This window comes from Artemia sp. Qi Xiang Cuo, chromosome 14 (genome assembly GCF_049724085.1).
Source record: "Artemia sp. Qi Xiang Cuo chromosome 14, ASM4972408v1, whole genome shotgun sequence".
Taxonomy (NCBI): Eukaryota; Metazoa; Arthropoda; class Branchiopoda; order Anostraca; family Artemiidae; genus Artemia; species Artemia sp. Qi Xiang Cuo.
The window spans coordinates 41315898-41341475 of record NC_142807.1 but is presented as its reverse complement, the minus strand read 5'-3'; the positions used below and the strand labels follow the sequence as shown (position 1 = coordinate 41341475).

At 35.0% G+C, this 25578-nt stretch overlaps 1 protein-coding gene across 2 annotated transcripts in view; it reads left to right on the top strand.

Moving 5' to 3' along the window:
* Positions 1-1543: 1543 nt before the first annotated feature.
* Positions 1544-25578, top strand: part of LOC148944477 (regulator of telomere elongation helicase 1 homolog) — a 143919-nt gene continuing 119884 nt past the window's right edge. For both annotated transcript variants that reach the window (XM_089100846.1, XM_089100845.1), the window contains exons 1-2: positions 1544-1645; positions 10107-10311. In XM_089100846.1, the coding sequence (XP_088956972.1) occupies positions 1544-1645; positions 10107-10311 (307 nt within the window). The remainder of the gene's footprint in view (positions 1646-10106; positions 10312-25578) is intronic.

Here is a 25578-nt window from a genome sequence, read left to right as displayed (position 1 = left end):
TAAGATTATGCTAAGAAGAAATTTTCATCCAGAATAGGGAAAAAGATTTTTTGGAGGGGAGGGGGTATTTGCAGTGAGGATGAACTTTTACGAAGGCAAATTCATGGGAGAAGTACTTTACGCGGGGGAAATTTCCTTGGGAGAATTTTCCTTGGAAAAATTACCATGAATGGGGAGGTGTGTGTCCCGGTATAATTCGAAAAATGATCAGAAATTAAATTTTAAGAAAAACTATTTTTTTTTCAACTGAAAGCAAGGAGCAAAACTAAAACTTAAAAAAACTAAGAAATTTTTATATATGTGGCGTGCCTCCTCCTCAATACCCCGCTCTGCACGCTAAGGTTAGACCTTTTTTCAGATTCTTAAAGAGGGCCTCCCGAAACACAACGGCCGTTTAATCAGAATAATTAACTTTTTTAAAGTGGTTATAACTTGAGCGTGAAGAGAGGCATATTGAGGAAGAGGCAGCCAATAGACGGAATAATATCTGTTCATTTAAAGTTTTAATGTTGCTCCTTACTTTTAGTTGAAAAAATTGTAACTTTTTAAATTTAATTATCACAAAGATTGATAACTTATAGCTTCTTGAAAATACATTTCTACAATTAATTAAATTTCCAAATTAATAGTCTATGACCTTGAAAGTATGCTAAACATTACTGATTTTCAGGGCAAGTTTATTCAAATTTTCAAATAAGAACTACCTTTAACCCACCCTCTAGATCAAGAAAAATTCCGTTTGCAAGCATTTTTATTGAAACATAACCTGTTTTGGTATTTTATTGGAAAAAAAAGACAGTAAAAAATATCCCCCACCCGAATTTTCATAAATTAGTGCTAATGGTCATTGATTTTAAAGTCTGATTCTCCCTTTAGGTTTAAGGAGAAGATCATTAAAGTTAAATATTACAGCAGTCAGTCAGTGTTTTTGGTCTTACTCAATTTCATGCTAGCCTTATGAACTATGCCTCTCGGTCATGGGCGTAGGGACCTTCAAATTTACCTAGACCTTCAAATTTACATTAGACATGGCTGAAAAAGCAGATGGTTTGGAAAAAGCAGTTGATAAAACTCCATCACACTATCGACTGCCCCCCTCTAGACAATATGATACCTAATGATGCCTACGCCTATGCTCTCGGTCCATCTTGCACAAAATTTAAATTTTCAGATTTCGCTATAGTATACTGACTTTTGTAAATAAACAACTACAATAACAACTAACTATTATAAATAAAATAAAATTGAAGTAGTTACAGCTCTAATTCCTCCAGCTCCTGCTGATAAGCATACAAAATGGTGGGATTCGATGCAGCAGGAGCATGAATTCAAGAAAAAACATGTTTTATAACTGACTACAGTCTCTGAAAAGATTAAGATCTTTCGGTTTCAGCAGTGTTTCGTCCCTTTTTATGGCTGCAACTAGCAGCCTAAAAGGAACTCGATTTAGAAAACGTTTTAAACGAAATGTAGAAAAAAGTAATCGCCGAAAAAGTAAATCTCTTAGAGACCTTGACAAAAGTGATATATTTAAAATACAGAAATGTGCTCTATCAACATTCATAATGTTCTAGTAGATTTCCCTTTTCCACCCTATCCAGTTCAGTTTGCGTACATGGAGAAAGTAATAGAATGTCTTCAGAAGGTCTATTTTATTGATTTTTTGGTAAAATTCTGCTTTAGTTGCTTTTGACTATCTTGGAAAGGGGTTAGGTTAAGAAAATGAAACTTTCAGGGATGGGTCTACAGGCTAAAGTATGTCCTGGGAAGATATTTTGAAGTACCCACCTCCACTCCTTCTCCCTCTAGAGGGTCCCGACCTTTGATGACCTTTAAAAATATGCGAGTTATAGAAGTGAAACCTTGCAAAATATATCTTCTGCTTAAATGAAGTACAACAAAATTGTTTTCAGCTTCACAACTTTGTTCAATCCCAATTTATAAGGTTTTAAAGATATTCAAACACATTTCCTAAATTTTGAAAATAAACTATTTATATGTCTTAAAATTCTGCTCAAATAACTGAAATTGCATTTTCAGAGCTAAAGCCAGAGAAAAAGAAACTGATAACTGAAAATTAAGGTAAAATGTTGTTTTGTCAAAATTTCAATGGGTATAGACCTGTCATGTGAGGCAAATTTCATGACCCTCTAGAGGGAGAAGGAGTGGAGGTAGGTACTTCAAAATACCTTCCCGGGACATACTTTAGCCTGTAGACCCATCCCTGAAAGTCTCATTGTCCTAACCTAACCCCTTCCCAAGATAGCCAAAAGTAGCTAAAGTAGAATTTTACCGGTTTTTTCTATGAAGCGGAATTGGCTCAGCGATTAATTTTCTTTTAAACCAATAATTTGATGCACAAGGTTGGCTGCATATAAGAGAGAAATTAGACAGGAAAAAGATGTACTGCTTTACTGAACTGAAAAAGGAACCAAACGAATGAATGTAGATTTTCAGTGTAATATGCATATACTGATAGTTTTTCCTTAAAGTTTTAAGAATTTTGTTAGCCCCATTTATTAATGTTAACAAAGTGAAAACATTTAAAATTCACTTTGTTTTCAGCAAAATACAATTTATGTTCTAGTCCTGGGGGCTGTCAGCACTACTCGTGTTAATTTTTGCTTGTTTTGAGTTTGACTTGGTTATTTATTGTAATTTCTCTTTGTTTCAGGTTTTGTTTATTTGTTAATGGTGATTTATGGTAGGCTAGGTTTATACTTGAAAGATTATTTGACTTTATTTTTGTTAATTTTTGGTTAAATAGAGCTCTATACTTTTCTTGGAAAAACTTGTTCTGTGGGAAGAAAAGTTTTTTAAATTAATAAAAGAAAAGGGTTAGGGTAAGACACCCAGTAGATCGGACACTTTAATCACTTTGAAAACTTTTTGACATTTAAACTACTCTAACTACTGTACTATACCACCTAGAAACTTAATTTTTGTATAACAAAATTTCTGAAGAATTTCTGAACAAGTAGGTTACTAATTCAAATAGGCTAGTTTCACTTGTACAGCGCCTCCTATTTTTGAATTTACTAACAAGTGACAATTCTGCCTAAACTCCGACATACAATTGGCTCATTGTAAATTAGTTATTAAAATAGTATAAAAGATTCTGTCCGAGAATAGGCAGGTGGCCGACTACTGTTTGTCTTACCCTACCTACATATGATAATATAGAAATTTTTTTCTTTATGTCTGAGCAATAGAATATTGTCCTTTACTATTATATAGAATACAGTATAAAGTCAAACAGAAGACAGTATCATGCTTTCTTTTATTATGTAGAATGTTAAAAAGTCATACAGATGACTTTATGCCTCATTCTTTTATAGAGCAAACATAAATAAAGCCATACAGGTGACTTATTATACCTCATGCTATTATAGAGCCAGCAAAAATAAAGCCATACAGAGGACTTTTTATATATCTCACTATTAGTATAGAGAAAACATGAATCAAGTCATACAGATGACTTTTTATACCTCACACTATTATAGAGCAAACATGAATAAAGTAATACAGATGACATTTTATACCTTGTACTATTATATAGCAAACATGAATAAAGTCCTACAAAAAACTTTTTAGACTTCATACTTTTATAGCAAGATAGATTTCCAACTGCAAAAGATCAGGTTTTACAAAGGACCTATGGCAATAAATTTTATGATTAACTCACTAATGAGATAACTAAGAAATATCTTCATCCCCCCTTCTAATGTGTAAATGAGCTGTAGTGCATTGTTAGGGTAATGAGAATTATGTTGAAAAGGAGGATAAAATAAGGAATCTATTGGCATTAATTTTTTTTAAGATGTTTTGTTCAGAAGGGTAGTTCTTTAAAAAAAAAAATTCTTCAAGCATAATAGCCAATACTATTGAAATTCAATCTCAGACCTATCCTAAGAGTATAAACTATTCAGAAATATTTTTGGAGGGGGTGGGATATATTTTTAAAAATTTAGATGAGGGCAATTTTTTTTTTTTTTTTTTTATTTTATTAATGAAATTATCAGCAAAGGCATTTTTAAATAAAAATATAAAAACAGGAATTTTTAGAATCTAGAGGGAGTCAATCAAATTAAGAAGGCAAATCCTCCCTGTCCCCACCCCATTTTACACCAGTGCCTTTGAATGAGGCCATGTATATCCCTTGGCTTTTGTAACACAGATGTTTGTTGTTTTCTTTTCTTGTTTTTTAATGGGCTTTAGGTGACAATCTGTTCTCTGGGCTCCTTTGAAGAAAATATAGTGAAATTCTGAATTAGGGACTTTTGTCTATCTTAAAAAGTAGTTAAGGTATATGAGTCCCCTCAATGATCCCCTGGAAAGATATTTGAAGTGCCTAGCTCAACTTCTTTCCCCTTCAAAGGGTACTAACCTTTGATGACCTTTTACAACCTTTGTGTTATCCCCCCTCAACATGCACTGAAATTTTTAACTTAATACTCTAAGCTGTATAGCTGTTATGCCTTTTAATAACTAGCATCTACATAGAGTTTTTTCATGGTGAAACCTTGAGAAACAGAAAAAACAAGCCACAAGAAAAGTGTTTTGAGCCTTTTACCTTCACTCAATCCTGATTCATAAGGTCTTAGATATTTGAAGAAATAATTCTGGACCTTAAGAAAAAAAAACCTTAACATGGTTTAAATCCTGCTGAAATTAAGAAGGCAAATCCTCCCTGTCCCCACCCCATTTTACACCAGTGCCTTTGAATGAGGGGTTTCATTTAAAAAACTAGATCAAATGAATAAGACTCTGAAAATCCAAAATTAACACTTTCCTTCAATTTCTAGAGAAATCTTGGAGTCATTTTTGACAGCAAATTGAAATTTAGCACCCCTGCCAAGACTCTTGTCATCTGCCTTTTCATCCATTGGCATCATTAAAAGCTTAGACTTCAGTCAGTGTTCTAGAGTGTTCATGAAATTATATAAGGCTTTGATACAACTGCAACTTGAGGTTGGAATGTCTTTTGCATCTCCTTTTTTCAAAAAAGATAAAGAATTCTTGGAAAAGGGGCAAGACAGAGCAGTATTTGCTTAGTGAACAAAAACATTCAAGCACAACAGAGATAGAAAGGAGCTACATTAGGAGTTTCTGTACAGCTGGAATAATGTCATAAGGTCTTAGATATTTGAAGAAATATTTCTGGACCTTAAGAAAAAAAACCTTACCATGGTTTAAAATTCTGCTGAAATAATAGGATTTTAATTTCAGAAACTAGATCAAATGAACAAGAGACTGAAAGTTGAAAATTAACCCTTTTTTCAGTTTCTAGAGAGATCTTGGAGTTATTTTTGACTGCAAATTAAAATTTAGCACCCATGCCAAGACTTTGTCATCTACCTTTTAGTCCATTGACATTATTAAAATCATAGACTTTAGTTGGTATTCTGGAGTTTCATGAAATTATATAAGGCTTTGATACAACTGCAACTTGAGGTTGGAATCATGGGCGTAGGCAGCATTAGACAGCATATTGTCTAGGGGGGGGGCAGTCTATAGTGTGATGGAGTTTTATCAACTGCTTTTTCCAAACCATCTGCTTTTTCAGCCATATCTAATGTAAATTTGAAGGTCTAGATAATTGACCAATCATGTCATTATTTACCAAGCACTATCTTGTTATGGGGTGGAGGCAGCTGCCCCCCCCCACCCTAAGCCCATGGTTGGAATGTCTTTGGCATCTCTTTTTTTCAAAAAAGATAAAGAAGTCCTGGGAAAGGGGCAAGACAGAGCAACCAAGATGATCCCTGCATTACAGCAAATGTCTTACAAAGAATGACTGTACCGTCTCAATATCCTCACACTAACTTATTGAATAAAATGAGAAAATATGACATTGACCCATTAAATTATATTTAAAAAACCATTCCCACTCTTGCCCACCAATTGTGCCACAGGACTAGAGGATATTCAAAGAAACTTTGAAAGTAGCATTGTTCCACCAGAGAAAGAAGTCAATTCTTCAGCCAGAGAGTAGCCAACCTACCAAACTAGCCCTCAAAAGATGCAGGACATGCTGAGTCAACAAAAACATTCAAGCACAACAGAGATAAAAAGTAGCTACATCAGGAGTTTCTGTACAGCTGGAAGACAGTCAAATTCTCAGCCAGGACCTAACAAGCAACCAGATAAGAAAAACATACCTGCTAAAGTCATCATGGAGCTTAACAAAGATGGAAATACTTATTTTGCTCTAAGCTGTGTTTTAAAGTGTGGTAAAATGTTTTTTGTCAAACTTGGATAGATATAGATCTGTTATTTATCTAGCCTTCTAAGCCTTAAAATTAAGGAAAGGGTAGAGGTACTAGTTTCACATCTTCCCAGGTTTTTTTTAGGCTCTTGTTTCATTCCTGAAAGTTTCATTTACCCAGCTCAGCTGCTTTCAAAGATAACAAGAAGTCCCTCAACTTAAACTTTGCTGGAAGCACAGGAATAGCAAAATATTAATATGTTTTAATTCCGTAATCAACATTATATCCAAATTTAAAGACTGCTACCATGACAATTGATCCACTCTCCCCCTTAATTGAGTCAGGTATAGCCCTAAATGATAACTTTTCCATCTTTTTTTTTTCATTGCTTAAATCATTGCATCTTTTTTTTTTTAAGGAGTATTCATTTTCTATAGCATCATTTCACTGTGGAATCAGGGGAACAGTTGGATAAATGTATTAACTAAAAATGATTTAAAGTGCCAAGGACAGTAAGAATGAAATTCAACTGTTTGAATAGATAAAATGGAAAATCACACAATAAAATGTATTTTAAAGCTATGGAAAAAATCAGGAATTCAGTTTTTACTGAAAAAGACCTCTGTGTGCACTTATGGAGTTTTTGGTTGTAGTGGGGACTAAAAAAAAAAAAAAAAAAAAAAAAATAAAGAGATCAGTGAATTAAATATAAGCTAAAACTTATGTTATCAATCAGCTAAAGAATGTTTCTTTTGAAGGTTTAGTTTTCTCTGGGAATACACAGATTGTTGATGTTGAAGTTTTATTCATGAAAAGCATTTTAAAACTTAACCAAACAGTTTCACCCATTTAGTTTTACCCTTCAACATGGCTACACTGACAAAAGTGTGATGCTATACTAAAAACTTTGTAATTTTGTAACAAACAAAGGAAAAATCTGAGAAAGTTACAGGTATGAATAGTCCTAAGTTGCATCCAGAAAGCAAAAAGTGTTACTATTTTGATGTACTTGGTACTTTGAAACGGTAGATGAAAATGCAAGGAAAAAGGGGGATTTCATTAATAGGAGCTTTGTACATATTATAAAAGTAAGAATTTCATTACTATATGGTTTTCTTATAGTTTTATACATATAGCTAAGGGATATATCTGGTCCCATTAGGAGCAAGCATTGTACAATTATAATAAAAGAAACCAGTATTTTATGCAATAGTGTTGATTGGGGAATAAATGGAACTAGGCTACTCTTTTGTAATTATACTTTTTCTTCAGAAGAGCCCATAGAACAGAATATTACATGGCTTTGTTTGGTATTAAAAACCAACTTTTGATAAGAAACAAATGGACCTGTGTCCATGTTTAGATAACATTACTAGCTAAAAGATGAGCCTACCACTTAGCACTTAATACACCTTTTAATGTTGATTCCAAATATACTACTTACTACCATTGAAAATACAAACTTCTGGCCCCCTGAGCACAATGTAGCCCTGAACTGTACAGATAACTTTGCTGATTTTGTTGGTTTGCTTTAAGTTTAGTACTTTAGTATTTCTACTGATGACTATTGCTTTATATGTGATCAAAACATCTAGACTTTTGTACCTGTTTTCACTGTCTAAATTAATTGACTTATCCCCATTTGAATGTGTATTGTTCATTGTATTTGGGAAGAACAAAGAATCAACAATATAATGATAGTAGGTAAAAGATAATTGACCAATCACGTCATTATTTACCAAGCACTATCTTGTTATGCAAAAAAAAGGTGAAGATAATGAGGAATTTGTAAAGACAGTGAATAACAAGGCTGTACAATCTGTTCAAATATTATGGCTATAGGTTCAACAGCCGTCATCAGCAAAACACAATATAAAACAAATAAAATGTAACAAACTTACTTAAAAATCTCATTGATAAAACAAATTTATTTAACTAAAATAATAAAATAAATTTATTTAAAAGAGTCCAGGCTTCCTCATCTTACATAGGTTCATCCAAGACTGGCAAAATAAAAGAGTTATTCATTCAAGCTACCCGAACTGATAAAAATTGCTACAGTTCCTTATTGCAATATTTGCTCTCTGTGCGGCTAATCTTGTTTTTTTTTAGGGGTTGGGTTTATTTTGATTGGCTCTTTATTTCATTCTATTGAGTATTAAATTATTTCCTATAATTAATTTTGCGTACATAGGGCTGATTGTGCACCCACTCAAGTCTCTATTTAGGTATGTATTATTGAGTTTTGTTTGAATTCAATTGCTTCAAAGACAATTTGTTGGATTCCATAGTCATTGCTAATTAAAAGTTTTTTGTTGAATAACAAGGAATGACTCAGATCTCATTTTTTGTGCATTGTTTTACGCTGATATTGGCTGTTGAACATACAGCCAAAGTATTTGAATAGATTGTACAACGTTGTTATTCACTGTCTTCACAAATCCCTCATTATCTTCTCCTTTTTTATATGGGATAAAAAGGTAGTGTGGTCTTTGTAATTATTTACTATCTTGTCAGTATTCTACATGTCTTAGCATCTTCCTTGCATTGCTGAAAATGGGGGGGGAGAGGCCTGTGCCCCCTAGATTTGGAAACATCTCTTTTTCATTGAGCTTTCTTTATAGACAAATTAAAAAAGTGACAAAGTTGCCCCTGCTCCCCTCTGGGGTTTGAAAAATAATTTACCCCCCTCCTCCTTCTAATTTTTGTAAATTGAAACCATTTCTTCTTTTGCTGTTTTCCCAAGTTATTGATGGGCAACAAAGTTTATTTATTTGACTTAGTTTTAGAATTTAACAGTTTTCTTTTATAAAATAAAACCAGTGCCAAATGCTACCTATTATTAAAAAAAAAAAAATACAAGTTTTAGAAGAGCAGATTTCTTGTACAATAGTAATATCCCCTCTGGGGCAATTATAAATTACATGATTGCATTGCAAATGGGGATGTTATAAACTATAAAATCCTCAATGCGTGAGCTTTGAAATTATATACAATCTTTTAATTTCAGCAGGTTGCAAGTTAATCTGATTTTATTTAAAATCAAACACATATTTTTTTACTTTCCTGTAACTACTTGGTCACAGTATTTCTTTTTTCTCTTATTTGATCTTTTCCCTATAAGTAAACTTAACCAACCAAAGAGAAGGCCAATAAGCTTCCTATAAGTACACATTGAATAGACCTATTTTTTATGTAATTTCTTTATATAGTGGAAATTTGGCAGTTATCTGTTGTATCACAGAAATTACATGTGAGATATTAAGAGAAATATATAATTTAATTATTTTCAATATTATTTTCAATACCATTACAAATGCACTCAAGACCACCTCCTCCCCCTGGTGTCTTTATATAGCCCTAGGCTATTTTCAAAATAAGGCAAAATTTGTGTATGGTCTCTTCTGAACTAAATACCATAATAACAACAAAGTAGTACCATCGAATCTTCCATTCAACAGCGATTTTTAATATACTGATCTATTCTGCCGGTAGTTGCAAACCTCCCCCCTAATGGTTACAGTTATAGCCCTGGGCTATATACAAAAGTTTGGTGATTTTTTTTTTTTAATTCACATTATTTCTTATTATGAACCGACTCTGATTGATCTTACTCTCCACTCACTAAATCTAGTACTGTTGCTAAGAAACAAAACTTTAGTAATTAAATATTTGAAGAAAAATAAATAAATCTTGAACCGTCTGTAGACAAGCAAGCACTGTATTTTGGAAGTATAGCATTTTAATGTAGTATATTTTCAATAAATTCGTTGTATGCTAATAATTTATTTTTGAATCTTTTTTACCTTCTTGCACCATTTTATAAAAAATAAGAAACGTCCTGCAGGGTGATTGCTTATAGGCTATTGGAGTGTGGTAACACCTTTCATTTTCTAGGGGGAAAATGGCTTGCTAGAGTCTCCTACAGGGACAGGCAAAACATTAAGCATCCTCTGTTCAAGTTTGGCATGGCTTACTGTCAGGAAAGCACAAGTACAATCAGCATTATTAGTCAACAAGGAAGCTGCATCTGATTTTTCCAAATTATTGTCTAATCAATTGGAAAATGCAGGAGGCATGTCATGGGGAGAGCCTGCACCAGGTATGCTTTCAAATATTCCTGTTTACACCGTATAGATTCACATGATTCTGTGTTACATTCTAGGGACATTTTATGAGTTTTGGTAATGAATAGTCACCTCCCCTCCTTGAAGAGACCGTTCAGTTTTCCCTCCTTTGAAAATGATATTGTTTTCAAAATTCGTATATTGACTATTAAAGATTATTGTATACGTTGTAAATTGGAAAATGTGTTTCTTATATTTGAAATTGGAGAAATAAACATTCAAATATTGTGAGAATGAGTAGTTTCACACTATTACACCTCGAAGGAGCCGACAGTGATGTTGTGAAGACAAGGGCCCCCAATGTAGCAGTTGAAATTGGAAATGATTCCCGAATAAAATTTGAGTGGGATGAGATGTTTGGCCGATAAGTTATATCATTGAGTAAATTTAAGTCAGATGGACAATTATGCTTTGCCGCAAAAGTGAATATAATGTATTCATACAACTACAGCATGGATTGAATGCTATTATGAAGCACATTGAGGAAAATAGATTGACTCACCTAACGCAAAGAGAGTGCAAATATATTCTTTTATTACATTTCTGTCAATAAAAATGTTTTTTCTTATAATGTTTTTTTTTTATTAGACACTAGATGATCGTTTACTCCACTCTCTCTCTCTATGGTGGGTGGTGGTGGTGGTGGTGTTGTCCAATAGGTATCGAGATTATGCACAAAGTAGAAACTTGCAATTTTTAATTTAGTCTATAGTTGGTAGTGGGAGTATCAAGAATGATTGGATTTGAGAAACAGAAGATCTTACGGAATCTAGTCAAATTGAAAAATGTTTAGTGTTAGATGATGACTTTTTGGAATATCTCTTCAACGGAAAATATTTTCTCTAGAAATACTTATCTGTATAATGGGATCTGATTCTCCATCCTTGGATTATTGTATGAAGCTTTTGCATTGCGAATCAAATTCATTTACTCAATTTATTGATATATTAATTGAAACGAAGCAAAATGACATTGTGATTCTGCTTTTAACCACTACCTAGAAAATAATTTTTTAAAACAATAGGAAATAAGTTTTTGTGAAGTTGCTCGATTACTCCTCCTCCTCCTAGAAGACAATGTTATTTTTTTATTGATTTCGAGTCAGTTTTTTTCTGGCAGTGAGAGGGACAACATCGTAAAAATTGTATCACACATGTTCACTATGTTTATATACATTGGGCAGCTGATCTTCATGTGAGAACTGTACTACAGTTGATGACTATAATGAAAAGTATAGACTATGCAATCCATGTAAATTGCATAAAGGGTATGCTGTACAAATTGAGGATTGTAATTCCTGTCTTGAAGAGACTTGTGACTCTTATCCTAAAGGATATCTATGCAACGATTCTCACTTTTTTATGCGTGATCAATGGAAAAATACTTTCCCTGGCATGATTGAAAAAAAGAGTTAGTATGATTTCTGCTCATTTCTAAAGGATTGACATCGCTGTAAATTTAAATTAAATTGAAAAGAAGAATTTGGAGCACGTTTCAATTGTAAAAACATGCAGAGAGTATGGTTCCTGCGTCATCGTTGTGAGGACAATGCAAGTAATAATTATAAACCTATCGATTTTTATTTGGTTGTGACAGAAAGTGACTCTTCATATGAGAATACTGTTTGCAACATTACATCAAATAATCAGATAGAAACAGGTGATTTTTTCAATATGAATCGTAATAGTACCATTGACTTCACAAGAATATTTAATAAAAATAAAGTTACAATATATTTTGGAAAATGTGACCCTGACATTGTACAATAGGATCAGTAAAAGCTGAATCCAAATGATCTGCCACCACCAATCGTTTTTGACCACAAAGACTATGATGATGAGGATGCCAATCTAAATGACTATGAATAATAATAAATCTAAACAAATGAAGACAATAGACTTTTTTTTAGTGCATATATATTTAATTAATAAACAAATTCACATACATTTTTAAAACACTTTATTCTTAAGGCACTGAAATCAATACTGTACAGGTCTGAGAGGGTATTTTCTACTAGAAAGTCATTCAAACGTGGACTTTGTACATAAATAATGAGAAATTCACTGAAAGTATAATCACAACACCGAAAAATGAAATAAAGTAATGCTTGAAAACCACAGTTTTTGGTCGATAAATCCTGTACTCGCATCCGATTTTGAATAATTGTCTTCTCACTTCCTTCAAGGTAGTCTTTGATGTGAGGTGTGTAGAATGCATATGGTAGACCAAGAAGATCAAAAAATTCTATATTCTTTGCTGTTTGTTAGATGCATAGCCAATGACCCGTCTGCACAGTCGAAGGACTACTATTAAAAATGATAATGGTTTTGTTAACAGTATGAATATATTGAAGGAAATCTGAGGGTATATAATAGTATATGTATTAGGACATAAAAGGATCCATGTTAAATACATTGATTATTTGAGTAGTGTTCATGGTACCAAGTCTTAAAGAACACTACCATCGGGGGTAATTTCCCGGTAGGTTTCAAATTGATTGAGTGAGATTAATGTTAAACTCTCTGCCAATGGTTTTTCAAAGTTAAACTCCAAACGTAGAGTACCCATTCAGACAATACTCATATCTTGAGTACCAGACAAGTCCAAAACAATGATACCATGACTTTTTGCGAACATTGAATCAGTAATATTATTTTCATACAGTGGAGAATATCGATCTAGGGATTGCATTGTCAACTCATATAGGGTCCTATAGGATGTATCAAAGGACAAATTGTAGAGAGGAATTCCATTTACTATACATACAAAAGAGGAAAGTCCAAATAATTCAATTTCATGTGGCGAGCTTGTCCACGATCCTATGGCACTGGCACTTTTTACAAAAGCCAAGGCGAGTTTCGATGGAATTTCACCATTGATAAATGAAGAATCGGTGTAGGTACTTGATCCAGTGGCAATATGACGTTGATTGGTGGTTGTATGAGAAAGAGCAGTTTGTTATAATTCTCATAGGCTCAAAATTTTTCAATTGCCAAAGTAACAGGACTCATAACCTTTTATTTTCGTACATAAAGTATTGCCCAAGTGAGATTAACGCCAGCATCGGATGCTGCATCAAGTGTTTTTCTCAGTATGAAATTGGATTGTTTAAGTTGTAACTTTATATCAATTTTAACATTGGGGGGCATCCATTGGGATATATTAAATATTTCATGATTGAGTCTACCAACTAAATGATACTCCTTGCTCACGGCCCAAGTGAGTTCACCGTCAGTATCAACATTTGTTCTATAGTCATAGCCCATTGGCAGACCTTTCAATTTCTTATAAGCTATCGGATTCATCAACATAAATTGTATGTAACTCGCATAGTTTGATAGATTATTGATATTTCTCACCAATGTTCTATTTTTGTAGACCCATATTTATTAAAATAAATTGTGTAATAAACCATTTTCATAGGATAGTTCATCAACGTTAGAGGGAGTTGAATTGTCAGACGTTTTCATCACCACAACTTTTAAATCAATAAATGTGGACGATAAATCTATGAAGTAGTCTTCATTGGAATAAATTTGAAAATGTATGTTTTCAGAGAGGGGAGGCTGTGGATAGAATTGTTCATAGTACCCATGTTTTACACTGACATCCACACTTTCTACATTGAAAAGATTTAGAGATGTGGTGACATTGGGATGAGATTCCCTGTGGGGTAGATATGCAATCTAGGAAAATAAACCTCTTTTCGTTCGGACAATTTTTCTTCTCAGTTTGCTTTCCTTACTTTTCTTTGACAAGAGTGATGATGATGTCTATCACTTCTGGCCTGAGTAGAGACTGATGAGTTATAAGATATTTACCCTACTTTTAAAAAATGTCCGACGTTATCTTAATCTCTCCCCAAGGGATCGTGCGCTGGACCTGAGATTTTTTGAAACACTTTGTTTAAAATCTTTACCATCCCCCCAATCGTGTAGCGTAGAGGATGCAAAATCTGCAGCAACCGGTGCAATATATTTTTTAGCCAGCGGTATTGCAGAACGAAACAGCTTAGCAAACCAACTGCTAAGACCGTAGCCCGACATTGACGAAAGGCCTTTATAATATTCTATTCCATGGCCCAATTGTCATGGTTGGAGAGCAGTAACATAACAATCAATATCAGGGCATACAAATATATTTTTTCTACTAGCCATTTTGTTGTTGTTGTTTTTGTTGTCGAATGGGTCGAAAATGACATGTAATCACGGCCAGACCTTTTGTTATTGCTAGAGGATCACCTAATTCACTTCTTAGTGCTAACTGATAGAGTTCCAAATACAAAGTGTTTACAGGTACATACTGAAGATGCTTTATATTATAGTTATGAACATGTTCATGGGTATTTTTTCGTTCAACAACACGCAGGTGGGGGGAATTTGAATTAAAACCTGTTAATGTTTCCACAAAGGACGCATAAAGACATATGCAAAAGTCTTAGGAGAGACCAGGTGGATAATCAGCAAAAATAACTTGATCCATCCCGCTAACAGTTCCAGCGTTTTTCCCATTGATCATATTCTGTTTAAAGCCAAGAACATCTCTCAGATTATCATTGAGATGAATCAGTTCAGTGTCAACGGGTGAGGTAATGTAAATCCTATCATGTTCCATTGAATAATTAAAATGGAAGGTACCATTCCTGTGATATGAGATTTTTCTATTGATTGCACGACACAAATCCATCATAGTATCATATTCCTTATACCTCAATGCAACATCCGGGTATTCACTAGAATTAAGTGCTTCAACCAAATCATACTCAACAAAGAGTGACCAATTGAATGGTATAACTCTTATATCATAAAGACCATCGTTTCTTGTAATATCATTCTTATTTTTGAACATGCCATCGCCAAGAACCACTTAATACAGTCCCTTATTGAAAGTGATAGCGGGGGAGTGTTGTGCCCAAAAATAACTTGTTTTATCTAAAGAATTGCAAAGAGGGTCAGAGATATTGGACATAAACATTACATAAAAATCATTGGGCATTGTCAATAACTTCAACACTGATCCAAGAATAAAAATCAGAATTTTATCCTAGACATCAAACAAGTACCTGTTTCATGCCCCTGTCCGTACGAGTCTTTAATATCTTTTCAATCTGATAGATTCCGGTGTTTTTAACTTTTTGTAATTCATAATCATAAAAGCCGCCAAGCATCTCATCATCTTTCATGTCACGTAGACGATACGTTATGGGTGTAGTGTCCAAGAGTTTGGAGACTTTAAAAAGTTCAGTGGACCATAAGTAATTACCTTTTTCAAAAACATTAGTAGTTCGATTGATTCGAACAGTATCACAATCATTAAATTTCTTCTTTTTCTTCTCATTACCATCACCATTGGAATACTGTTTAAGAAAAGTGTCAAATGTGTTGACATCATGATGAACTTCTGTTGGCGTTGAGTTGAACAGGGGTCGATTTGGACGTTGATTCTCAATCAACACGATTCTATCCAAATCATGAATAAAAGCAGCCGTAGTTTTTAAAGTGTAATATCTAGAAATTAAATGTAGAATAGTTCTTATCAGTGGTTCGGCCGATGCTACCTTTATTTGACTATGACTATGATAGAGGATTGTATTATATTTCAGTAGAACCTTCTTTACATGGGGATTAACAAATTCACTACCCTGATCTGTTTGAATCTTCTTATAGCAATTCCGTCCAAGGAAGGTTTCCAGAGCCTCAGCAACCTCATCACTGCTTTCTACCCACAGTAGACCTGATTATACGCAGTGGCTAAAAACATTGACTGCAAATAGAAGCCACTTATTTTGATAATTGTGACACCATTGAATCGCATCTAGAGTCGAAAGATCTGCTTGTAATATTTGTAATGGGGAAAAGGCTTTAGTTTTTCGATAGTGATTACCACGAACTCTACGATTACGATGTAGAGTGTAACTTGATTCATTCTGTAGATACTCCGCCGCCCGATACTTTTCAAGTCCAGTGACCTGAGCAAGTGTGGTGGGTGAACTTAAACTTCCCACTGGACCAATATTCTCACAAGCATGTTTTGATGCTTCAACGATTTTGAACGTAAATACTTATTGAAGTGTCCATATTCCATTCTCATAATAAATAGAGATGGTGGGGGGATGCAGTGTTATTAAGACGCCTTCGCTTGACTCCCCCACTCATAACTCTTGTCAAATCATTTATTCCACTTGGCGTGCTTGTAGTATTTTCCAAAAATGATTTAAAAACATCTTTTGATATTTGACTAAATTCCTTTAATCGTTTTAAAATATGTTTATTGGCAATAAGGCTTTTGGGAAAGTTTGATGAGTTTAAAAATGTATGCAGGTGACTGTCAAATGATACAAGTCTTTTACGATTCGTGACCAAATCTGATAATAAATCAAGTAGAATATAGGACTTGCCATGGATTACAATCTGAGTCGCATTAGCATCGATTTGAACAGTTTCCCTTTCATTGAGATATTTCAAGAGTCTCTTATATTCTTCACAATAGGAGTGTGGTATTGGATCTGCAACAATTGCCAGAACTTTAGGCAAATCTTCTTCGTCTTCTTTTGGTATTATCGTTGTTGTTGATGATGATGATGATGATGATGATGGAGTCATTTCCTTATTGGGATCAATGACATTTACTTTGAGGGGTCTCTCACGATAGGGCTTGTGTTTGTCCACTCGGCGAAGTGCATTTTGAAGCAGAATTAATTTTTCATCGTCGGCAATTGTCTCATTGTTAATGAATTTATTGAGATTGTCCTCGAAATGTTCCTTTGACGAAAGGGCGAGTTCAATTGGAGTCAATTTATAGGGTTTGGCCATTCTCTCTCTCTCTCTCTAGAGAAAACTGTTTATAATTCCTGCAATGATTGGCAGTAAAAGTGTAAAGAAGTTACCACCCGCTTGAAGAAGTCGTTTTCTATTAAAATCGTTTCCTTTATTTTTTCTTTCTGCTGATTCTAGGGAGCGTACAAGGGAACGATGTTGCTTTGTCTGTTGCTTAACACCTTCTGGCAGTTGAACATTGCCTTCGGTTAAATTTAAACAAAGTTCTGATATGAAATTAATAAATTCTCTGTCGACACCATGTTTGAGTGTGGCCTTCCCAAGTCGTTGATTTGAATTACCTAGGACGGTGAATAAATGTCAATGTTCATATAGTTTCTTCAGTGTCATGACTCGACTAAAAACCTTTTTTATTGATCACTGGCAGATATACAGTAATTTCATTGTCAAAAATATCGGTGACTGCACGCAGATCCTCGGGTGTGTTCTGATTCAGGTCCAATAGAATATATCCGTAGGGTTTGTTTGTAGCCTGATTGTAGGCCGAGAGTAGGAATTTCGGTTCACCTTGATACACCTGTCTGTTTAACGTTATGAGGGAACTGGAATCACGAACAGCCCTGTAGATGATATAGTAGGTGCAATTCAAAGCAAGTGTTCTCATACAGTTGCTCTGCTGAAAGAGATTGTGTAGAACTAGGGTTACGGAGATTCGTTGATGATGAGATCAGACAGTGAACAATTGTATCATCTCCTGAGACCATTCTTCAATGGATACAGCCATATCATCAATAATCAACCAAGAGTTTGATTCAATACTGTTAAAAATATCAAGTCCCTATATGAATTTCGTGTCTGGGGTAATAGTTTTTATTCTATCATAGGATTATTGCCAACTACTGCAGCAATAGAAAATTTTAGTTGGATTTTCCAAAAAAATTTTATCACGATTTTGAATTATTTTTGTTAAAATTGTCGTTTTGCCGGACATTGATGGTCCACACAGAAACGATCTGAATGGTTTTTTTAAATTGATACATGTTCCCTTCAAGAGTTTACCTAGACAACCAACTGTAGACTATAGCTGTCTAATGACTATATAATTTCCCTACTACTACTACTACTCCGTTCAAGAATAATAATGAGAAGAAGAAGACGAATAAAGAATCATATTTTCTTTTATTATACACACACATAAAAAAGTAACAACACTTAAAAAATACTACATTGAAAAAAGCACCTTAAACATGAAAAAAAAACATTTTTTTAAAATTTATTTATAATAAGAAATACAACATTCACATAGGCACTAGAAAAAAAACACGTTAATAGATACACTTTTTTTAAAATTTATTTATAAAAACATACAAAATTAATGAGTAATGCACTTAAAATATCACTTTTATTTACAGCATTTTAAAAGGCCCCCCCCCGGAAGGGCGCGGTGGCCGCTGGCGGCGGCCGGCCGAAGGCCGGTAGCCCCCCCCCTCCCGGTACGGGTGCGGGGCCAAAAAAAAATTTTAACACTTTTTTATTTACAAAAAAACATACGACTCTGCCTTGCTATAAAAAAACAAAAAAAAACTGCTGAGTTGGAAAAAAAAACTACTGCTGAGTTGTGAAAATAAAAAAAAAACAAAAAATAATGCTGAATTTGGGAAAAAATATCTATTAAAAAAAAGAATCCCACCACCACCTAACCATTTACTATTTAATTTTTTCCCGACCGAGGCGATGTCTATAATCTCGATACACACTTCGGTCAGAAGTTAAATAATGTCCATGGGGTAGCACCTTTAGACCCTCAACACACACATAGATTTTATCCGACACGGAGCACAAGGCTATTTTATCAACCACAAAACTGTGGTTTTTAAATTTTAAAGAGCGAATCGCCATGACCTTCGCCCTTGGAACTATACTATTTTCCACACAGTTTCTGTATACATTCATGTCAAAATTCTTATTCACGTAGTGTCTAGGCACCCCCTTGCAGACTATTTTGATTACCTCGTTGTGCGTTTCCACACAGTACACCTTCGGACCTGCAAGCACACCACTGAAAATCAAGTCACTTCCCGTCTCTGATTTTAACATTAAAAACTGATTTGGGGCTTGACGCTTCACTAACTCCGGGTAAATGGACTCGTCCCAATCGGTAAAGTCCATTTGAGAGCTAATGTGCACGTCTTTTTCCAAATCTTCCATGACAACATGAGTTTTTTTGATATTTCGGCTATTGCGCTGCCAGCTGCAATATTTTTATTGAGAATTACGTTTCTGTTTTTTCTATTTAAGAGGACCATATTCGAGTCTATGATGGTGAATGTTGTGAGTTTTGCATCGGCCATGATTCGAGCATATTCTTTTGGGTCAGTCACAACGTCACATCAACTTCAATTACGTATATTCTCACACGTTTTACCGAAGGTTGAGTTCAAATGAGTTTAAAAATTTCCTTTTCAACCTTCGTTTTCGCTTCGGAACGTTTATCGACAAATGTGTCAATAAACGTTTTCAAATAGGGTTTCTGGTCAAATTGGAGGGCTCTATGTATCCTTGTGACGTCCAAACCTTTGGGTACTATCCAACGCAAAAGAACGTGATGTACAACGATATTCTCTTTCGGATGACGGTCGACGAAAAGTTATTGTTTTGAAGGCGTCCAATGCACACCACCATCCTCTACCTTAGAAATTTTGTATGGACTCAATGAGTCCCTGGTCACCGATCTGTTTATGCACCAGAAAACAAAATCCTTCACCAAGTCATGATGCTCCAGGGGTATTTCACCATCGATTTCAAAAAACCATCCCCGCGGTCCATTCTCCTCAACATTGGCAATGTTGGGGAAATCTGAAGCACGAGGATCGTTAAGCCATTTATAATTTCCACATGGCAAATAGTAGTGAAACATTGCCAAGGGATAGAGGGAGTTCATACCTAAGAAATCTGCACCCGGTTTTACGCCTGTGTCTTGTCCTGTAGGATCAGTTTCAAGGATACGAACTCCATGAAAAACATACCCCCTCCGCATTAATCTCTCTACAAATAGATGCTGATCCACGTCGGTGATCAAGCCTATTTCCTCTTTACTGATTTTAAGATTTAAATCCATCACCAAATGAGGAGTGGAAAAATAATAACCTAAATCCAACCCCAATTCCCCAGAGATTTTATCCGTGTTCTTACACACAATATCCAGCAACGTCAATACATCATTTGCCAGGTATAATCTACAATAATCCCATCAGTTTATACACTCTCCCTTAGCCTAAACCCTAATAGCAAATTCACCGTTGCAAGGGGTGCCTTGACAGTCGTAAATTGAATTGTGGATTGCGCCGATGGATGGCAATAGCTTCTCAGAAAACCATTTGGTGGCTTTATTGTGATTATACGAACATATGCCCTATCACGTTAAAAAATCATACGTTCCACCGACTGAAAACTGCTGCTTGTTAAGGAGGTGTACCTTGAGGAAAGGGAAACAATTAAAGTCAGCAGTTTTCTGTACTTCAATGAGTTGTCTTAGGGATTTTGGGAAGAAGCTAAAGGAGTCTAAAAAACGGATCTTATTCACGCACAATTTATCATTATCTATTATTTGCCATTTGAATTTTAAGAGTAGTAACTTCTCAGACGACTTGGATATGATATTATAGGAAAAAGAACCATCTACCCATTTGCCATCTACAAATCCACCTCGTTGCAATCGTGCCAACGCCGGTAAAATAAATTTCATGTCATAGCTGGAATTGTGTATATAAACAGGTAGAAAATTTTGTTGACTAACGTTTAAATTACATGATTGATGGGCCACTCCAGGAAAATTGCTCGATCCCGAAACAATCGGGTTACCCAAATGATCATGGTCGCGGATCATACATTTACCCTCTTTCCTCTTACCCCCTTTCCCGCTGTCCCATTACCTACAAAAATTCCCCCTTACAAAACCAACATATATCTTCAGTTTTAAAGGCCAACTCGTCCTCTGGTGATAGAGTCATTGGATAGGATGTATTTCGCAGCCGTGATATCGATTTATTTGCTGTTTTAATGAGTTCTGTCATGGCTGAGAGCATACAATCCTCACCACCCAATCTCTCAACTACCTCTACCAATTGCATAGAATTACACGAGTTTCTTTGTGCGTGAGCATAAGAGACTGCAATGACCTCATGTTTTTTTTAACAAGATTTCAATTCAATGGATCATACACATGTATGAGAGCGGCTTCTGAGTCTAAGGCCACCTTGTCACTCTATTGGAGCGAGTTTTGAAAGTTCTTAAATCGCAAGATGGCCCTGTCACTGCTTACCGTTTACACAGATTGACATCCGTGACGCTTTCAATGCTTCATATGATTGTTTAACTTAATTTCTGACCGGAATCTAGAAAAGCATGTTGGACAATAGAAACATGTACCCCCCCCCCCGTTGATTCCCTTTACCCTCCCCCAGAACCAGACTTATTTTAGGTATTGGAAAAAAAATGTCCAATTGAATCGGGATCACTGGCCGGTTTGTAAAGGAGGCAAATCCAATACTCCACTTAATAAACGAACGGAGCCCTCAGTGGAAATATAACCCCCTTTTTGCAGTCACCCCCCTCAAATTCGGTTTCATATTGTAGCACAGTAAGATCAATTTTTAAATGTGCACTAGACTGCTCAAAAAAAATTATCCCATTAAGTGTTACTGGATATTGATCATTTAAACAATTAAAATCTACTTTAGGTAAATTTTGACCCCCATTAACTGAATAATTGTCCAACAGTGTCTTACTAGCTTCCTTTTGCAGAGGTTTGTGAGCTGCCACAAGAAATGCATATTTGAAGCATTGAAGCCCTGTATCGAAATTGAAGCGTTGTACACCTTTACACCCCTTTAAATCATCATTATATTCTGCCCCCACCGCCCCACTCCCACGGCCCCCCCTTAAAATAAAATTCTTTTTAAATTTACCCACATTAATATCTAAACTCCCAATAAATAAAACCACCGACCCACTACCCAACTCAGTATAATTATCCAATTTTGTTACTATATTTTCAACCCATTCCATAAAAAAACCCACAAAATTATTCAGGTCCGGATGAAGTGGTAGCATTTCAGTACGTAAATAACACTCATACACCTCATCCACCTTTTCATTGAAATAAATTATTTTTTGTGCGATGTCAGCCTTAATCCGAGCCCTCCTACCACCCTCCCGAATCACTCTCAAGAAGGGCTCGAATCTTGCCCACATATGAGTTTACTATATCTGCCGGATCCATTATGGTGCTACCTGATGTTAGTGAATTAATTGGATCGCCAAACTCAGCCCTATACACAAATACATTGTGCAAGGCAGACTCAACTAAATTAAAATTGGGCATGACAGGGGGCGTTACGGGGATTTCATTTCCTCCACCAAATTGCTCAATGATGGGGATGTTACATGGTGTCGAATCCCCCAACTCACTCAACAAACCCTCGAGTGTATCAAGACTGAGATGATCAGCCCATTCGAGGGTAGCTGGTTGAGCCATACCCCCTGTAGATGTACTTGGTACATTAATATAACTATCCCCCATATTCGGAGGACTCTTATTACAAATATCATCACAAAACGAATCGATTAATAGATGTTCAATCCATTCCTCTGACTCGACATTGATATCATCTTCGAGTTGTGATGGTGATGGTAATAAAGGTATTTCCACGTCGTCAAATAGATTATTGTTCCTTAAGTTTGTTGGTGGTAGGAGTTCCTGTACATGGGAGTTCCTGTGTGTGTGTGCGTGTGTGAGAGTGTGTGTGTGTGAGTGTGTGAGTGTGAGTTATATTATTAGTGTGTGTGTGTGAGAATGATTGTGTGAGAGGGTGTGAGAGAGATAGTTTGAGTTAGAGTGTGAGAGATAGAGATACTGAGAGATAGTTTGATAGATAGTGCGAGAGAGAGTGTGTGTGTGTGTGTGTGTGTGTTTGTGTGTGTGTGTTTAATATGATTCTTCGAGTGTAACCTGGTATAAGAAAGAGAAATTATGCCATATTTTTGTTTTTTTATATGGTGATATGACACTTCAATTAAGCTGAAAAAATATTTTCAGTTTTTAATGACCTAAATCTGTAGAACCGCTACCCTTTTATTACTTTTTTTAATTCTTAATTCATGCTAGATCCTAACATTGAAATTGAGGTTTTTTTTTATAACACGCACACTGAGATAGATATATACAGAGATAAGAGAGAGAGAGAGAGAGAGGGAAGATACAATTTTTCTTACGTAATCATGGAGAGAGGTGACTGGTTCCATGAGTACATCAGCTTCATGGAATGGGAGTATGGTTTGCATGTTGAGTGTGGCAGTTGACCAGTTGACAGTTGGCTGGTGTATGATGGGTCCGGGTGGTTGTGTCATCTTGTGAGTGTTGGATGTGGGAATTGACCAGTTGACAGTTGGCTGGTGTATGATGGGTTCGGATGGTTGTGGCATATTGTTGTGGATGCCAGATATGACAGCTGGATAGTTGGCTATTGGGCGGTTTACGGTTAATGTTGATTGTATTAATGGATTCGACCTACGACCATGTTGTATAACCGTCGGTCTGCTGACGACTGGGGTCGCTTCACTCCTTCTTATCTTCTTAATGGGTAGGGGGAGCTCTGGAAAATCCAAAAAAAAAAGTTTTTTTTTCATGAAAAAAATCTTGAAAGAGAACCATCAGTCCTCATCAATAGTATGCACAAGAATAAGTTTTTAAAATTTAAATTAAAAGTGTCATTATATTTTTCTGATATGATTTAGATGTAAAAAAAAAAAAAAATAATTGGTCACTACAAACATTATTTTTCTAATATTAAAAGTCGCAACATATATTTATATATCATTTCCATTTTAAATTTGGAAAATATTCAATCTGAATTTATTATGTTTTAAGTGTGTGTTATGAAATTCTAATAAATGTAAAAAAAGTTGAAAAAAAAGTAAAAAAAAGTTAAAAAAAGTAAAAAAAAAATTGGTCACAACAAATATTATTTTTATAATAGGAAAAGCTGCGACACACATATCTTTTTCATTCCCACTTTGAAGTTGAAAAATATTAAATATGAAATTTTTGTGTTTTAAGTGTGTTTCATGACATTCTAAGGGATGTAAAAAAAAAGTTAAAAAAAGTTAAAAAAAAGTTAAAAAAAGTAAAAAAAAAAAATGTTGGGGGGGGGATAATTCTGAACTGATAAAATAATTCATTGTCGGAGTTTTTATATCCGTGTTAAAGGTTAAAAATAAGTCAACAACACCTAACAAATTAAATTACAGAAAGAATTTCACAATTTTATACAAAGGAAACGAATTACTACCATGAAAACATCACGCACTTTGAACAGAGATCAGCAAGAATTTTCACGGTAGTTGAATCGTTCATTACACTGTCTGCTTGTATTGGCGGGAGTACTGTCCGGTACTTATCATTATAGCTATATGGGAGTACTGTCCGCTACCTTTAATTGTAGCTATATGGGGAGACACCCCGCTACCTTTAATTGAACCATTACTACTCGCAAGTTCTTCCATTTTCAACGTAATTTCAAAAACTCTATATTTCTTAACAATGTAAGTATTCCTTATCCATAAGGGAAGGCCAAGAAAAACTTGCAATACCTAAAGAACTGCTTACGGAATATAAGACGTTCAGTCTTATAAAAAACTTCCAAACCAGCATGATGAAAAGTATATGGGGCTCAAACAATGCATTATAGAGTCTTCCAATGCAGTTCTTGTCAAATTACCCTTTTATTTAGGCAAATATACCTTATGTTTTACAAAGTTTTACCTTAATAGCTTAAATAATGAGAGTTTACGTATTTTTCATAGACACAGCAAAATTTAGTCCCAGATAAATTAACGTATCCAAACATGCAATTGAGGGTGACCCGACTAGAAGAAACTCACCTACTCCTGAATTTGGATGAAATACCATAAATTCCGTTTTGACATATGTCTGAAAGACTACATTGGACAATATTAACGGCAGATTGAGGCGAATCGAGATCTTTAGCTAGCAAAACGAAATCATCAGCATAAGATAGATGGATAATGTCAATGAACCGTACAATCAGGAAAGGGGGAATATTTCTAGTAGCTGTACGGATAGCGTTCTTAAATAAAGCTGGACTAATGACTGAACCTTGTTTGACCCCTCTCTTTACTAGAATGCGATCGGTAAGATTAATACCAGAACGCAACTTAACATGAGAATTTTCATACCAATGCCATAAGCAAGAACAAATGAAAGGGTTGATGCCATTACGAAGGAGAGAAAGCATAGCATGAGAATGAAGGACAGAGTCAAAGGCCTTAGAGATGTCCAAAGCACACACATACAGAGTTTTCTTAGCCAAATGGTGCCGATCAATAATATCAAGGAAATTGAACTTCGATTGAACTTCGATGTGCATTTTGAAATTCGATGCCACT